Source organism: Heteronotia binoei, chromosome 10 (assembly GCF_032191835.1).
Source record: "Heteronotia binoei isolate CCM8104 ecotype False Entrance Well chromosome 10, APGP_CSIRO_Hbin_v1, whole genome shotgun sequence".
In the NCBI taxonomy this organism is placed as follows: domain Eukaryota; kingdom Metazoa; phylum Chordata; class Lepidosauria; order Squamata; family Gekkonidae; genus Heteronotia; species Heteronotia binoei.
This window is the reverse complement of record NC_083232.1, coordinates 35,761,975-35,780,412: the sequence shown is the minus strand read 5'-3', so window position 1 is coordinate 35,780,412 and position 18,438 is coordinate 35,761,975. Positions and strand designations below refer to the sequence as shown.

General features: G+C 39.2%; 1 protein-coding gene across 1 annotated transcript in view; it reads left to right on the top strand.

The window, feature by feature from the left end:
• PLXDC2 (plexin domain containing 2) overlaps window positions 1-18,438 on the top strand; it is a 346,041-nt gene that overhangs the window by 301,312 nt on the left and 26,291 nt on the right. The window contains exons 10-12 of the mRNA XM_060248395.1: window positions 4,609-4,669; window positions 6,208-6,361; window positions 12,434-12,472. Coding sequence (XP_060104378.1) covers window positions 4,609-4,669; window positions 6,208-6,361; window positions 12,434-12,472 — 254 coding nt within the window. The remainder of the gene's footprint in view (window positions 1-4,608; window positions 4,670-6,207; window positions 6,362-12,433; window positions 12,473-18,438) is intronic.

Genomic DNA, 18,438 nt, shown 5'->3' with positions numbered 1-18,438 from the left:
GATCATACAATGAATTTGAATTTTGGTATCCTCCCAAAGCTCTGTGCCAACTTAGCTGGTTTTGACTGGCCAGTTTCTTTAGAATGCTGTGTTGGTGATACATTGCCTGTGTCAATCACTTGTCCTCTTAGTCTTCTGCCATATAGCTGATTCAGAACTGTAGTGCCGCACTATTTATACAAAATAAACTGTTTACTGTTTTCTCTAGTTTAAAAAGAGGTTTCCTCATTCTGGTTTACCATGACAGCAAACAGCATTTAAGGTCAGAGTTTTGTTGTATTTTTTTAAAGATGCTTATCCAAATAAATCTTTAATTTGATCATTCTAGAACTATAGCTTAGTATATTGTTAGATTGTTAGATGACTTGAAAAACTTTCTCGTTCTTTCATGGGCCTCATTGAAATTTCTATCTCCCAGTAAAATATGCCCCTCTGAATAGGGAAATAAAAACTATTTCAAATATTTCCAGTCACAAGAATTCCAACAGGTTTCTTTGCATCCTGCTGTCAGTTCACATGTTGGTATGAACTAATGAATACTGATTATTTGCTGCTCCACCATCAGTCTTTCCTGGTCTAAAGTGAGCGACTCTGTTTAAAAGTCCCTTTATTTCTCTGGTGCTTCTCAATACAAGTTTTTCTTGTTTCTGAACTCCATAGCACAGTCCTACCAGGAGGCTGTAGCTACAGGCTCACAGACTGATGTCTTTCCCTGCCAGCATCTTTGTGTTCTTTGGCTGGATTTCAAATAAAGTTGGGATTGGAAGGAACTTCACAGCAGATAAGAAAATAAGAAGAGCCCTGCTGGATCAGACCAGTGGTCTGTTTAGTCTTATACAGCAGCCAACTTGTTCCTCTAGAGGGCTAACAGTAGGGCATAAAGGCCAAGACCTTCCCCTGATGTTGCCTGCTGGCTCTGGAATTCAGAAGTTTAGTATCTCTGAGTACGGAGGTTTCCCTCAATCATCACTATGGCTAGCAGCCCCTGATAAGATCTATCCTCCATGAATCTGTCTAATCCTTGTTGAAAACTGTTCCTGTGGCCATCACTACATCATCTGGCAGCAGATTCCACATTTTAATTACTCTATGAAAGGGATAGAGGCTATTACATTTATTTCACAAAGGGTAAGCAGATTACTCTTCCATTTTGTGAATTGTTTCTTTCTGTGATGTCTAAACAGGGTTGCTGTCTTTTTCACAGTCTGTTGCCTTTCTCAGTTGTATGTTGGGCAAGAATAGAACAGGAGCAGCTTTTTGGCATCTGAGGGACTCTTCACACTGTTGGGTTTTTGCTGTTTGTACCAATGTTAAAGGCATCGCTGCCCTCTTTAAAAAAAAAGCATTAGTCTCAATATAAACAAGATTCATTTGAAATTTTTCACAAGAAACAGCCCAACTTAAAGCTTGTTTGTCGTCATTTTAAATATTTGTATCCTGCCTCTCAGCCTGAATAGTTATAAGGAAGTTAACAATAATCACTGCAAGTTAAAACAGTAATACATAGTTAAAGCAGTCATAAGTTTAAAAAACTCAATATATGCAAAGTAAATAAATCACCACTGACCATTAAACAATACCCAGCATTTGGAAATCTTCATTTGCTCTTTTTGGTTGCCGTTGTCCATGTTACTGATTTTCCCAAGTGTATCCTCCTGAGGTCAGTATATTCAGAAGAAGCTGAGCTTTTTTGGACTGGCAGTTTTGAATTCATTTGTCACCTCCAAATGAGAAATATTTTTTTTAAAAAAAAAAATTAAACTTTCAATCAGGATAGTAAATGGACAACCACTTTTGGTGTTTTACTGCATCCAAAATGGAGACAAATTACACCTAATAATAGGCTTTGAGATGCTTCCCCTACCCTATCTTTTGCATTTGCCAAGATGGAAAAACCCTGCTTGGTCCCCTGTGGTCCTCTATCAAGAACAATTGACCAAGTCAAATCATCACTATTGTGTCTGTAAACACTCCTGGGACTCCTAAAATCACATTGCTGTGTTCCATGTCAACAGGATTCTCAGCCCCCCACTCCTTTTCTTAAATGAGGTTCTTGTTCTCATGTCCTAGAATGTGGTTTGTTAATTGCTTCACTAGGAGCAGACTTGGGTCATCCTTAGAGAATGAAGTTGTTATAAAACGGCTGTGTTGACAGATGGTACAAATGGCATAACTAATCAAATCTGCTATGGTATGTTCATGGCAATGGGGAATTATTTTCATGCCAGTAAATGAAAGCCTTATTAAATGTTGTGTTCTAAGCAGGAAACACATTGTAATGATAGCTTGCAGAGTCATAATTTGGGGGATGCAGCAGTTGATTATATACTCTGTAATTGATGGATCTTTGACATATGCCTTGGAAATTCTTCCCAGATAGCCTTTTTGGCATCAAATGTTAAGATATCTGGATTCTGGTAAAGCAGTTTTTCCAGATAGAATTACTTCAGTTTGCTGGTGCATCAACTGGAAGTATCAAATAAACCTACCTTTTTACTTTCCTTAGAGCAAAAGAATTTAGATTCCTTGTTCCATACATTTCTAATAAGGCTTATTTCACTTCCTCCCATACAGTGTCAGTATACACTGATCAAAGATTGCTTGCTTCATTAGTGCAGAAAACTGCCTTGATTTGTGCAGACAGGAAAGAAGTGTTTTAAATAAGGCTAAATTTAAATTTTAAAAAGCTTAAAGGATTGCCACCTTACACTGTAATGAAATACAGGGTTACTTTGTCTAACCCTGGTGATTTAGACAGGAGTAACTCTTCATAAGATCACACTGTTAATTGTATATTTTTCATCTGTTTACAAAGTTACATCATTTTAAGTCAATTGACCCCAATGGATTTAGAAGGATGATGCTGCTTAGGTTGGAACTGTTAAGTCATCCACATTTTTAAGCTTGGTGCTCATTCTGCATACAATACATGCACGATAAACTGTTAAAAGTTCTCCCTTTGAGTTTAGCATTCAATACAATAAATATGAGCGGAATCCTTCCTCATTACAATTTATGGAGCCCTTCCTTTTTCCCAGAAGCCAGTCCACAGTGCATCACATCCAACCTGCATAGTGGTAGACCTTATACCAAAACTAACCTTCATAAACTCCCAGATTGGCATTTTTTTATTCCATAGCTCAGTTGCTCCCAATAAATATTTGCCTGTTCTATATTTTTATTTTTGGTAATCAGCAACATTTATATACCAAGTTTTCATTTTTTTTTGCATCAATTATTAAGATATCTGGATTCTGTACAATGACATGGCTTGTTTGATAATGGCCTCTCATCTTGCTGCATGGCTTGTTGGGAATCCTTTATGTTCAGCTACATATTTAGGAATTACTGTACAATGTACAATTGCAACATCAGTGTGTCCACACAGGAAATTTTGGTTTAAGTCTTCTAAACTGAAATCTGACAGATATTGTAAAGTGATAGTGTTGCCAAATCCAAGTTGGGAAATGCCTGGATTTTTGGAGCTAGAGCCTTTGCAGGGCACAGTTTGTGCGTCAAGGATGTGGTGCCATAGAGCAGCTTATAACATCATTTCTCCTTCAATTTTATCTTTACAATAGTCCTGTGAGAAAGGTTAGGCTGAGAGTGCTTGATTGACCCAATGCAGCAAGCTTCCATGGCAAAGTGGGGATTCAAACCTTGATCTCCCAGATCTTAGTCCAATGCTTTAACTACCGAGCTACACTGGCATTTGATTTTCTTTAAAAAGTATGAGGCTGATGTTCCACCCTTGTTTGGTCTCTTCTCTCAATGTAGTGCTTCCATGAGAGGTTTAAAGTTGTGCAACATATTGCAATTAAGCTGAGTTTAATTTTGTTGTACATTTGGTACCTAAGAGTTGTAGCACTTTGCCTTCTACATTCGCAGGTCATCTTGAAACTATTAATGACAATACTTTTGTAGTTAGATGCCCTGTGGGAATAATTAAAGAATAATCTGCCAGCCGCTTTGCAATATGTTAATTACATGTCATAAAATTACATTTTTGAGTGGAAAACCTCATTAATTTTTAGTTAATCGAGGTAAAAGTTTAGGAGCAACCTCCATTTTTGCAATGCAAGTTAAAGGAAAAAACAGACTGTTTTGGATGACTTCTTGCCTATAATGTGGCATGCATTGATCAAACATTTATGGATGTCTCTCTGATCACCTATTCTGATAAAGAATTCTGATGAAGAAAGCTGTACCACTTGATACATAACATTCCTAGTAGTATGAATACAGGGAATATGGAGGGGAAGGGGAGGCATGGACAGAATAAATTATAATTGACTTAAATCTGCATGTTTGGGATCAAGTCTTAAGCTCCTGCTTTGTAACACAGTGAAGTTATTAACTATCCAAAGCAAAAAAAAATTGACATCTCAAATTGGCTAATCATGAAAATTAGTACAAATTTCCTTATAGAAAGCATTAATCATTTTGGCTTGAATATAAGTGAATACTCTATTGATCATACAGATTTAAAAGCAAAAAAACCTTAATTATTTCTTGCTTGCTTGTTTCCCCCTCCCCCTTCCATTTTTACCCAACCAATACATTTTTTCATTTGCAACTGGCCTGTTTAATTTCTTTCACCATTTAAAGGTGTTCCAGTGGATTTGATCGTCACCGGCAAGACTGGGTTGACAATGGCTGTCCTGAAGAGGTAGTATTCTTTTGCCTGTGTTCATGACCTTAGTTACAAGCTGGGACCATTAAATTTCTTAGATCTTGGCCATGATTTAGAGATAACTGATCAAATGAAGGAAAAAAGAACTAGATACTGTTGACAAGGTTGAGGAACTGTGTGGCAGTGCTATACCTCTGTCACAAATACTTGATCTTGGGTGCAAGTGTCTTCTTCCCTGCTAGTTCGTTTTGTGCATGAAGTCTGAATTCAGATATGTTACCCAAGCATGGAAACCTGTTTAGGGTTGCCAGCCCCCAGGTGGGAGCAGGGGAATCCCCTGATTTTGCAGCTCCAGGCCTCAGCTGGCCAGTAGAGGAAGCCCTGCCCTCAACAACCATGACCCAGTGTGATGTCCTCAATGTGATGACATCATGTGGGAGTGATGTCATCATGCCAGGGGCATCACACACTGTGACATTGCTATTCCCTCCCACACACATACTCCTGGAAAGCGCACTCCCACCTTCCTCTGGCGAGAGCCTATGACCTGGCAACTTTATTATATAGCCTTGGGTGTATGCCACAGTTATGTATAAAGATTATTTCATAGATAAGCTTTCTGTTTAGCAATATTATTTGGATTCAGTAACTTGCTTCTGCTACATGAGGAATCTACTCACATCAAAGTGTCTGTCCTCACTTAGCAGAAGGAAGTCATTGGATACACCTCAGCACATTTTATTACTTATGCATGACATGAAAGTAGTATATGTTGGCGTATTCGCTGGTATGCTCTGGGTTCGAGAGGCTTAAGAATATACAGCACGCTAGCTTGTGCTAACTATATACATTTATTTACAGATATACAAGTTATAGTTGTTCTGGTATACACTGGTCAAAGTGCTTCGCCAGACAATACATAACGATAGCAGAGGATACACTGTACAAGCTCTCCTCAGTTATATACACATATCTATATACAAGCACAAATCAGCACACAGTTCTGAGTCATTCTGCTTAAGCACAAGTCCTCTGGACAGAACTGGTTTGCACCTGCCAAGGGAAGCTGTCAGGAACTGTCACAGATCATGAACTGTCATTTGCATTAGACTCCAGCCTGAAATCTTACTAGCAAGCATATGCATAGTCACTGCATAGAAACAACATAAAAAGTTTAGTGAAAAACCTAACGTATGAGTGATTTCAGCAGAAGCTGTCAAGGTTTGATTTTACCCAGGGCACACCAGGCCTCAGCCCTTGAACTTGTTTTCAGTGCCTGATTGCAATTCTTGAAATAATAATATATCTGAATGTGCACAGAGAAGAGAATCTTTTCTTCCCCCACTGAGGAATCTGTCCTCAGCCATCTTTGAGATATCAATGCTACTTTTTAAAAATCAAATCAGAAAGTTGTCCAACTTGGTTTTTAAATAAAACATTCATGATTTAATGTTTCCATTTTCATTCACTCTAGTCTGACATTTTGTGCTTACTTTAGATCTCTGTATGTCTAAGACAAATGGCTTCCATTGAGAACCGATTTTCTCTTTTCTTGTTTGTTTATCCCTCTGTAGTCGAAAGATAAGATTTGTGAGAAGAATGTAGACACAACTGAAATGCCTTCTCACACCACTGTTGCTATACAGCAAACTACAATGAGATTCAGGGTTTTAACTACTACCAAAGGAGTGACAACATCACATCTGCCAACTAGCCTGCCCACAGAAGGTAAGTTTAAACAGGAATGTATTGTCTATAGTTGTAAACTTTCTAAGGCTGGAAAGGTTGTATGAGCTTTGGACATGTGAAAACATGATCTATAAGTAATTCTTATGATACAAAACTGTATCTTTTTCCCAAACAACTTTCCTCACAACTACCTGTGTTTTTTAAACTTAGTACTATGGTAATACACATCAGACAAAAGAAAGTGTAAGAGGCATCTGGAACACTAAAATCTATGCAATTTACAGTGCAAGCTTATGCAGAGTATCATAGGATTGCACTCTTACCTAAATTGTTAAATTAACATTTCAGCGTAAGTCATGTAATAAATCCATTGTGTGAGGCTGTTTAACATCCTCCACCAAGATGTTCCTTGCCACCCTGGCTTTCCTTGATAAATATCTTCCAATCAGCTGTTGGGTTCTAAAAATATATCCAAATATGGTTTCAGTTTGTTTTCCCAGTACCTGTTAAAAGCTCGTTCAAAGACACCAGAACATTGATGCTATATTCATTATGCCCCATCACACTTGACAATTTTATATATGCCTGTGAAACTGTGTTTTAAATAATGTTGTTCACTGCCCTGAGCCTTCTGGGGGGAGGGCAGTATATGGAAGTAAAAAAATAAATAAATAAAATAAATAAATATAGTCGGAGAAATAACATTATAAAGGACTAGAAGTACAATGCAATACTTTGCAGAGTTACTTCAGTCTAAACCAATTAATATTAATCTGCATAGGATTGCGCTGGTAGTAATTCAAAGTTAAAACCTTCATTCAATATTGTGAAGTAAGCTTTTCTATTATTTTTAGTAATTTTGAAATTGTTACTAATCCTATTATTCTTAATAAGATTTAGTTGATTTGAGCCCTTGTTATCCTCTGTCCATTTCTTTTAATGCTTTAAAAAGCCCAATTAAGGAAGTGTAAAAATAAGACTATACTGTCATTCTCAACAGATATGATGGCTATGTTTTATTTATTTGTTCATTTATTAAAACAGATATTCCACCTTTTTATTATGTAAAATGAAAAAGACATAAAAATACCTTTTTGACCAGCTGGTTAGCCATTGGTTTACAATCCTCAAATTGGTTTACAATACTAAGACATACAGTGAAAAAAGAGACCTAAAATTACAAAAAGAAAATCAGTTTGTTTAGGAAATGACATAATCTGTAATGTCAGCTACCATCCGGTTTAGCCCTGTCTATTAGCACACCTAAGCAAGATGGTCTTCACCTGCTTCCTCAACATCAACCATGATGGAAAAGACAGGAATCAACTGTAAAGTTACCTTCTATATCAGGGGTGGCCAACGGTAGCTCTCCAGATGTTTTTTGCCTACAACTCCCATCAGCCCCAGCCAGCATGGTGTAGAGTGGTAAGGTGCAGTACTGCAGACAGAGCTCTGCTTATGATCTGAATTGGATCCTAGCAGAAGCTGGGTTTAGGTAGCTGGCTCAAGGCTAACTCAGCCTTCCATCCTTCCAAGGTCAGTAAAATGAGTACCCAGCTTGCTGGAAGTAGTGTCAATGACTGGGAAAGGCAATGGCTAACCATCACATGAACTTTCCTGACTGTCCAGCATGCTATTTCTGATTTCCTATATCCACCCTTCCCCCTTCTTCTCACTGTTTTATTTTCTCTGGACATAGAGGCTCTTCTCCAAAAAACCCCTTTTTATCTACCTAATAATTCTCAAGGGTTTAGAATATGCAAGTAACCTTGTCATTGTAAAGCAAATGCCTCTCCCCCGAGTCAGGAACGTGTGGGAACTAGTAGATGTTGTAGTGACCAAATGGATAGTTGATAGTACCCTTTGAACCCTATATGCAATTCACATCTGTATGTTACGCTTTTGAGTTATCTACAACTTTGTCTTTGAAGTAACCTTTAAGATTCTATGCTGTGTGAAACTCTGTATGATTTCCAAGGTGTATCATTCCTTGGAGCAAGTATTGGATTATCAATGAAGCAAGTCTTTGATTTAAACAAAAGCTTGATTATTCGAAATACCGATGCTTGACACTGACCTCCTCAGCCAGGCCATTCCATCCATTTGCGTAATTCATAATGTGGGAGCCCCAATCATAACCTGTTTGTGCAACAGCACAAGCCTGAACAGAGTTCCATCTAAGCTCATTGGTCTCCAATATAACTTTCTATGTAACTCTGTTTAGAATTACACTGGAACTGTCTCATGTGGTTTTTTTCTTACTTATATAACTGAGAATTAATGCTACATTAAAGGAATAAAAAGAATTCCATGCTAGATTGCGGTGAGATGTCAAGAGCTTAAATTTACCCGTTTTAAGGGATTCTCTCAATAGTGTTTCAGGCTGCTAACAGGTTAAACTTTATAGTGCCCCAAACACATTAGCTAATGGAAGTCTCTAATGCAGAGGACTTTCAGTGCAGCAACATGGAAAGAATGCTTTAAGAGCTCTCAGTGCAAGCTTTTGAGCTTTAATTCCCAGTAGCCCTCTGCTAATAATGCCACTGGTTGCTGGCTGCTCAAATCGACAAGTCATAATTGAAATCTGGAAACAGAGAGAGTTCAGAATTGGTAGCCTGTGTATTGGAGACATAAACAGGTAGCTTGTACTGTGATGCCAAATAACAGCTAATTTTGAGAGTCTCAAAAAGTCATACAGATAAAGATATACTTAGAGGATTTATGCTAGTTGCGAGAAAGACAAATGTTATATGTTGTGTGCCAAGTTCAAGTAATTGGCTGAGCTATTGATTTTTTTCCCCTACAGCAAGTAATGCTTTGTATTAAATCTCTACACAGAAAATTTTGGGGAGCAAAAAGGGGTTTTATGGCTGTCAAATGCCATATCCCAAAACCCCAAGTGTACTTTTTCCCCTTTGTTCACAGATGCTGTATTTTCCATCTTTATTAGTGCCACCCTAAGCAGAGCTACAGTCTTGTAAGTCCATTGAAGTTCATGAGCTTAGGAAAGTGTTAACTCTGCTTAGGATGTCACTGTGTGGCTTCTTAAGTTCCATTTCTTTTTCCCACTGTATGTTTCCTGCTAGTTAAGGAACATGTCCTGAATGGTGTAGCATCATGATAATAGGTAACGAATCTGGATTGACTACATAGCTTCATCACTGAGAATAAATATAGCAGCAGTGTGCTAAGTTGTATGAGCCACACATGGGCAAAATAAAAGCATACATTCATCATCGATCTTCTGTGCAGTCCTACAAGGAAACTGCACATGATCAGGCCTGGCATTGGATATCTCTTTACAGCTAAAATCTTCCAGGGGGTGCTGCATGCCAAAGCCAGAAGCTTATTCCTGCTTCCTTCCATGGTCCTTTGCAGCAGTGCCCCCCCTTACCCTGAGTTCCTTTATTTTCCCACCAAAGGAAATACGTTTTTGGAGTCTTCAGCTACATATTCTTCAGCAGCCTTAGGTTTCAAAATTGATAACTATGAAATCATTATGGTCATCAACTCTTCTTAAGGGAGAAGATTCTTCTGTCCCTGGAACTCCTGCTAGAAGACAAGTCTTTTCCTTGCTAAAGTTCTGCATATGGAAGCCATTAAACTTTCAAAGCAGCAAATCAATGAGGGATGGTATTCTGTGGATTTGGCTGCATGGTCCAGGGCACACTCCATTCTACTCAGGCACCAAGCATGATTAAGATCAATGGTCTTGCCTATGGAGACCAGGTTTAAAGTTGAGGACTTACCTTTTGAAGATCCCACTCTCTTCTTTTCCAAGACAGATGAGATATTTTCCCTGATAAAGAAGAACAAGCAGACCTCTAACTCACTAGGAGTCTCACAATTGTTCACATCCCAGTTTAAGCAGAGATCATTCATGAAACAGCCCTTACATGCATATCAGAGTGACTACTGCTTTTCTGGCCCTTGGGGTCTCAGTATCCTACCCCTAAGCCATTTACCCCATGATAGGATTACCATAGGCATAAGGATTCCAGTCTTCCAGAGAGGCAACTTCATCCCAGAAATCATCCTTCTGACTAGAATACTTGCCTGCCCTTGTTAAGTTCAAGAACAAAATAGCTCAGTTTTCTACAGCCCGGGAGGCTGTTACCACCGATTAGTGGGTTTTGTCCATAGTTAGAGTTGGTTACAGACTGGAATTTGTCTATTCCCTCTTGCTCTTTAATTTTAAAGGGATCCAACCAAGCACCTTTGGGTCTCGCCCAGGCTTTTACCTTGTTGTATTGACAAGGCCACCATAAAGGAGGTTATGGTGTCTCAGGCATTGGAGGGTTTCTAGTAGATGAGAAAGATAGGATTCCTATTTTAGACCTCAGATAATTAAAGATTTTTCTTCATGTTTCTAAGTTCTGTATGGTGTCCATTCTTTTGATTTTGCAGTTATTAAAATTTAATTGTTCATCATTATTGATTTGAAAGATGCCTATTTTCATATTTCAATCCAATCTCCATGTTGCAAGTTCTTACATTTTTCATGCGGGGAACTAGTTTTCCAGCACACTGTCCTTCTCTTTGGTCTAGCCACTGCACCCAGGGTATTTTCTAAGAGTTTAGCCCCAGTTATTGTTTATCTCCATATCTAGGATAGCCATATATTCCCTTCGAGTATTGGTTACTGGTGGCTGATTCCAAGGACTGATTGTTGAGTCATTGCACTCTTGTCCTCGAGACCTGTCAAGGATTAGAGCTCCTGGTATTATTTTACCTCAAGAGAACCCTGGTGTTTCACAGATTGTCAAGGCCATTATGGAGCGTTATGATAGGGCCGGATTGCCATGCCTATGGAACATTCATGCCAATTCCAGTAGGATTCCACAGGTTTCCTGTATGGAGTGCCTTTGACAGATCTGCAGAGCTACCACCAGGTCGTTGGCAGACACATTTGTATATCACTATAGTTTGGATCTGCAGGCAAGACATGAGGCTCAAGTGGGCAAGGCAGTTCTTAATTCACTGTTCAAGTGAGAAGAACATGCCACACTGCCTGGTAAGTAGCTTGCTAGAATTTCTGTGTGGGACTGCACAGAAAATAGATGATGAAAACAAAGTTACACTTATCTGCAACTATTGTTCATCGAGTATCTTCTACGCAGGCGAACATATCCTCCCTCTTGCCCCACTGCATGCTCTGGCTTCAGTGGCACTAGAGGTTTTGAGGTTAAGGGGGCACTGCTGTGCAGGAGTACATGGTCCCTGGGTACAAACAAACTTCTGGCTCTGGTGCTCCGTGTCCCCTGGAAGCTTTTAGCTGTAAAGGCCTAGCCAGTGGCAGGGCTTCTCGTGAGCAGTCCCAATGTGTGCCTGCTCAGAAGATACTCGATGAACAATAGTTACAGGTAAGTGCAACTTTGTTCTGCATCCATGCTAACTGGGACCTGCTTCTGGGCTATCACTCCCAAGCTATGAGGCTTTCTTTGCTTGCCATGTTAGAACAAAGGTTGAGAAGATATAGTACACTGACTGCAGCTTCCACTGTGACCCTGCACAATGGACAAACTGTTCTATCCCTGTTCACCCCTCCTCAAATCATTGGATTTTTGTTTTGTTTTTAGGGTAGAGGTTTCCGGGAAGAGTACTTATCCTGTACACAGCCAAATCAGTTCAGCTCTAGTGTTCAGCTATATTGATCTCTGAAGGTTTTCTTTTTTACTACTGTGGAATAGTTCAGATATGCTTATTTTCATTGGGGTGAGAAAGGAGGGAATCTCACTGAACTCTAGGTTTAGAATCAGACCAGCTAAAGACTTCCTGTTAAAGGCAGTACTAAATCCATATAACTTTCACAATTTGCCCCATGGAATCATTGGATTTGTGGCTTTATAGGCAGTCCTTTGAAAAATACCTAGTTGCTTTGAGAACTAAATTTCCTGGGATGTTTTTGAAAGAATGCCAGAACTGTCAGAGCAGATTAAATTGCTTTTTGTTTGTAGCACAGAAATACGGTACTTATTGAACCGTAGCCTATGGTGAATTTGCAAACAAACACTGCATATATTGGAAATAATAAAAATTGCTAATAAAGCATTATATCACATTCTTACATATAGTTCCATGGTCTAATACCCTTGAATTTCTTTTTTCCAGATGATACCAAGATAGCTCTACACCTAAAAGATAATGGAGGTAAGCACTGATATTTCTTCACATTCATACAAAAGCATTCATACAAAATTACAAAACCACATCCTCCAGAACCACATGAATCTGAACCAGAGTGCAGAAGTACTTTGCACTGGACTCAGTTGACTGTGGCCTACACTCTCAAGCACTACTCATAATATTCATAATTTTAAAAATCTCATTGTCACATTTGCTCAAACAACTTTGAGTTAGCATAATTATACCTGGAATTTATACCCTGAGACCATCCTTATTCATGGAGTTAATGACAGATTTTGATAGCTATCACAAATCTGTTAGTATAAAAGACGCTGGACTTAATATGAAGTCACAAATCTGTTAATATAAAAGACACTGGAGCACAATCAAGAAGAACAGATAAAATATATATCATTGTTTTCAGTACTGATGACATCAGCTTCATACCTTGGGCTTTCTAACAAGCTTAAAGGTTCTGATCTGAGGTACTGTTTATGTCCTTGGAGCTCTTTCTACCACCACGACCTCTTCTTAAGTATCTAGTCAGTTAATCACACTATTTTAAGAGCTTCCAATTTACCTACAGTGGCTGCTCAATAGTGAAATAATTTAGAATTTCCTTATGAACATATGAAGCTGCCTTATACTGAATCAGACCCTCGGTCCATCAAAGTCAGTATTGTCTTCTCAGACTGGCAGCGGCTCTCCAGGGTCTCAAACTGAGGTTTTTCACACCTATTTGCTTGGACCCTTTTTTTGGAGATGCCAGGGATTGAACCTGGGACCTTCTGCTTCCCAAGAAGATGCTCTACCACTGAGCCACTGTCTCTCCCTCTATCTCCCACTGTCTCTATGAATTATACTGAAATAAATGTAAGTTGTAAATATGATGGTGGGCTTTTTTAGATCTTGGAAGTTAATGGAATAGAATATTGGGTCACTGCCGGGTTGGTTAGGGCTTTATAGGTTAAAACAAGCCATCTGGATTTTGCTCAGAAACAAAGTTGCAGCTAAAATTTCTGGAATAGTATTTTAGGAGTTAGTAACTCCCTTCCCTCAACTGTTGTTTCCTTGGATTAAATTACTTATTTTTGAAATCTTATTCGTTGTGCAGTACTGGTTCACATGCTTGAGAACTGTTACTGATTCTTCCCCTCCCTCATGCCAAGGCAGAGGAAATCAACCCTCAATTCCTTTTGCATGCTTTATCTACCTAACCCATTCCACAGCAAGGGTTACAGTCAACAGGTTCACTTCTAATCATGGCTACCTAGATCTAAAACAGAGCTTTCAACATGAAGCTTTCAATACTGGCAATGCCATACTGTTGTTTCATTTTTTTAAAACCATCAGATCTCTTCCAATTAAGGATCTCCATTTGGCCATTATTTGTCCTTCCCAGATAAAATTACTGCAAAAACATACTAATATACATACATGGAACAATAAAAATTTCCTTCAGAGGAAAAGATTGGTTCAGTGACCACTGATACATACTCATGTAGTCACATTATGACTAGAGAATAATGCTCGAGAATAACGGGACCACCTCTCCTTGTATATCCCCCAAAGAGCATTTCACTCAAGAGAGAAGAACTTACTGGTGATCTTTGGCCCAAAGAGCATCCAGCTGTCCTCAGTCAGAGCCAGGGCTCTGGTAGAATTCTCTACTGAATGACGACTGAGCCCTGCAGGACCTAATGCAGTTCCGCAGGGCTTGCAAGACAAGAGATGTTCTGCCAGGGTTACACTTGAGGACAGCAACAGGTTTCCATCCATTGTGGCTCCTTCCTCTTTTTCCCCTTATGGGGATAGGATACAAATGTATGTTTCTTTATACACCATTCTGTAACTACTAGTTAATTTTTAAACTATTTAAAATTTGGTTTATTAATTTTAACAGGTTGTAAATTGTATTATCAAAAATGTTGTTCCCTGCCCTGAGCCCTGTTTACAGGGGAGGAAGGACTATAAATCAAATGTAATAAATAATAATAAATAAATAGTGTACACCTCATGATTGTTCACCAAATTGACCCCTGGAATCATTCACTTCAGCTGGCCCTTACTTGCACCTTGCAGAGTTTGCACCTTGTTTGTCTTTATGAATTATTTGGATGAAGGAATAGAGGGGATGCTTATTAAATTTGCAGATGATACTAAATTGGAAGGGGTAGCAAATGCATTAGAAGACAGAATCAGAATACAAGATGATCTTGACAGGCTGGAAAACTGGGCTAAAACAAAATTAATTTTTAAAGGGGATAAATTTAAAATTCTGCTTTTAGGTAGGAAAAATCAAATGCATAGTTATAGGATGAGGGAGACTTGTCTTGCCATGTGTGAAAAGGATCTAGGGGTCTTAGTGGAACATACACTTAACATGAGACAGCAATGTGATGCAGTAGCTAAAAGGGCAAATGCAATTTGGGGCTGTATCAGCTCTGTTCTGGCTAGTCTTCACCTAGAGTATTGTATTCAGTTTTGAGCACCACAATTTAAGGAGGATACAGAGAAGCTGGAACATGTCCAGAGGAAGGTAAACAAAGACGATGAGGGGTCTGGTGACCAAATTCTATGAGGAAAGGTTGAAGGAACTGGGCATGTTTAGACTGGAGTGGAGATGACTGAGAGGAGATATAATCACGATCTTGTACATGAAGGGCTGTCATATAGGGGATGGTACAGAGTTATTTTCTGTTGCCTCATAAGGTTGGACCAGAACCAATGGGTTGAAATTAAATCAAAGGAGTTGTCAGCTAAACATGAGGAAGAACTTCCTGACAGAGTGTTTCCTCAGTGGAACAGGCTTCCTTAGGAGGTGGTGGGGTTTCCTTCTTTGGAGGTTTTTAGAGGCTAGTGGCCATTTGATAGCAATGCTGATTCTGTGAACTTAGGCAGATCACAGAAAGGAGGGCAGAAAGGCTTGCATATGTGCTTAATTCTCATGGCCCTTTCTTACATATCCAAGGAAATACTGATTGCCACTTTGGGGTCAGCAGCAATTTGTCTCCAGGCTACTTTGGCCAGGGATCCTGGAGGGGGGCGTTTTTGCCATTTTCTGGGCATGGAGCAGGGGTCACTAGGGATGCGGGGGAAGATAGTTGTGAATTCCCTGCATTGTGCAGGGGGTTGGACTGGATGACCCTGGAGGTGCCTTCCAACTCTATGGTTTTATTATTATTTATTTCTCTTTAAACAACAGTGTGTGGCTGTAGCATTACATTGGTTTGATTGTATTTTTTTAAAAAAAATTAAAAACAACACATTGACCTCATTTTGTAGTATCATTTTGCTTTGCTTCGGTGCTGCCTACTTCAAACAAACAAAAAAATGGAGAAGAAACAGGCTCGCAAGTGGCACAAGATTTGTCCTCCAAAAGCTAACCACTGCCTTTTGAAGCAGTGATGACTCTTCCATTATGCACTGGGTTTTATCACGGCTCCTAGATTAGGCTGATAAAACTCCTCTAGCTTTTCTTTATACTTGCTCTGCTTTGTCAGCCTTTCAGACAGAGCAGACAATCTGAAGCCAGACAAAAAGAGAATCATCCATTTTTTCCAGAACAGATCCCCTATTAAACTCTTATTGAAAGGGAGAAGTAAGTTATATCTGATCAATGAGCCTCTGTCATTAGTTGTGCTCCTTTGGGGCAAAGCAATCAATACTTGATTAGAAACAGCCAAAGGATTCTTAATAATTCTGCCATTCCTTTCATGCCATAACGTTTAAGGCCATCATTTATCACACGGTAACTTAATTACATTTTAAATCATACCACTGGTTTAGGTCAGACTGTTCCGACCTTTTATTTTTTTATGGAAATCACCTGTAATTAAAGGCATTAAACACCTGTGGTAGTGCTGAATGGTCTCTCTCATCCAAAATTCCATTCCACTTTTATCTCCTTCTTCCTGTTTCTAAATGCTGTCACTTCTGATTTACCCAGATGTGTGGAGTCTTTTGAAGTACAGGCTGCCTCTCTATATGTCCCAGCTCAGCACATTTGACATTTTAAAGTGGATTGATAGATGCACTTAAGCAAGAATAACCAGTTTGGCCTGGTGCTTGCCTTGAATCTTGAAATATTGTTGAAATCCTGACGCCTTCAAGATGAACTCTCAACCATCCATTAATTACCTTTTAAAGTGAATTTTCAAGCTGGAACAATTTGGAATTAGTTTAAGATTCTTCCCCCTGTTGTATATATTGTGCTGCTGAACAAAAATAATAAGCCTTGGGAAAAAATTGTACTACTTTACCCACTGTCTTTAAGGGCACCGAACTGGTGTCTGTCACAAAAACATAGTTGCTCAGTTGCAGATAAAACATTTAAATAATTGAAAAAGCTGATACAATAGACCCTCATCATTTCACAAGACACAGATGCAAATGGCAAGAGTCTATTGTATAGAACTGTCACTTTCAAGATGAGAATTCCTAGATGGCTACTTCAGAATTCAACTGGTATTCTGAGAAAAGGTATTTATATTTCATATATCATGTACACTGTCTCACTCCTGCTAATAATATGTATGCTGCATGCATACAATGCAGTGATCTAACTACAGAGAACCAGAACAGGCCTCTATCTCATGTGACTCCCCCCCTCCCAGTTACTATTTCAGAAGTCAGAAACATACACATATACACTGTTCAAAAAATCTCATTATGACCCCAACCACTCCCATGTCTCTGTGTGGCTGTATCCAGCTGAGAAATGCAGTCTGGTCTCCATCTCAGCAGTGTTTGTTTTTTTTTAACCGAAAGCAATTAGGGATGTCAGGCCCCTGCCCTCAGCAAGCACTCCCTACTACAAGTCAGTTAGCCAGTGGAGGTATGAAAACTAGAGGGACATCAGCAGCATCCTGGCATACTGACATCATTCCCCATGGACCCAGGGGTCAGCAGGGGATACTGTGGCATTTGGTTAAACAACAGAGTTTTTCTCAAATGTCAGAGCATCACTGGCAATGGACTGATGCCACTTCTGGTGCATACAGGAAGTGACATCTAGTGCATACAAGAAGTGACATCAGTGAGTTACTGGCAACATCAGTGTGTAGCCAACAAAGGCCCCCTAATTATCCACTAAGTCCCCCCCCCCCTGCCATCCATTACTAGGGGGTGGATATGGCATCCCTAAGAGAAATTCATGTCATGATGACCTGAGGTAGGCTGTTTCTGTATATACTGTCCAATGAAACTTTCCATCCAAGCCTCACTAACTACTTGTTGTGACAGGAACCAAAAAATTCTCATGAAACCCTGCACTTAATTATCTCCTTGTAGAACAGGAATGAGAGATACAGTTCATAGTCTGACATAAAAAATGTTTAAGATTCCCAAAGATTCCTGGAGATCTGATCAGCTGTGCAAATTAAGAGGCATCTTGCTAAACTTTGCTTCTACCTGTAATTTTGAAGACTTGCTATTAGAGTTATGTGTAACCTCACTCTCCAACATTGTGTAACCTCCACCTCCGGCAGCAGCCACCACCTTGTGTCAGATTTTCAAAGGCGTCTGCAGACTCAAAATGTCTGTGGTATCATCTCTGACAATGATCATTAACTTTAAAAATAAAGTAGACACTATGAGGATTTATCCCTTCATAGAATATCTCCTTATGCCTCTTCCTAGGAGATGGCTGCTTCCTCCCACAACAGGGAATGGTAATTTCATCACCATTTCCTGGTCTTGCTCGTGACAATAAGCTCTCATGCTCCCAAAACAAGTGGTATTCCTTTTTCTATCAATTGCATTGCTATCTTTCTATCTTGTTTCCTCACCCTGTTACTTAACCTATAACTTCCTTCCATTATCATAAATTTCATAGATTCATACATTTGGAAATCATCTTAGGCTAGCTATACTAAGACTTTGGTTGAGGAAATCCAAATCTGAAGTCTCTTCAGGAGATGGCTGCCCATGCCTCTGCTTGAAGATCATATTTGTCAGTCACCCACCCCACTGAGATCCTTCTGTTGCTT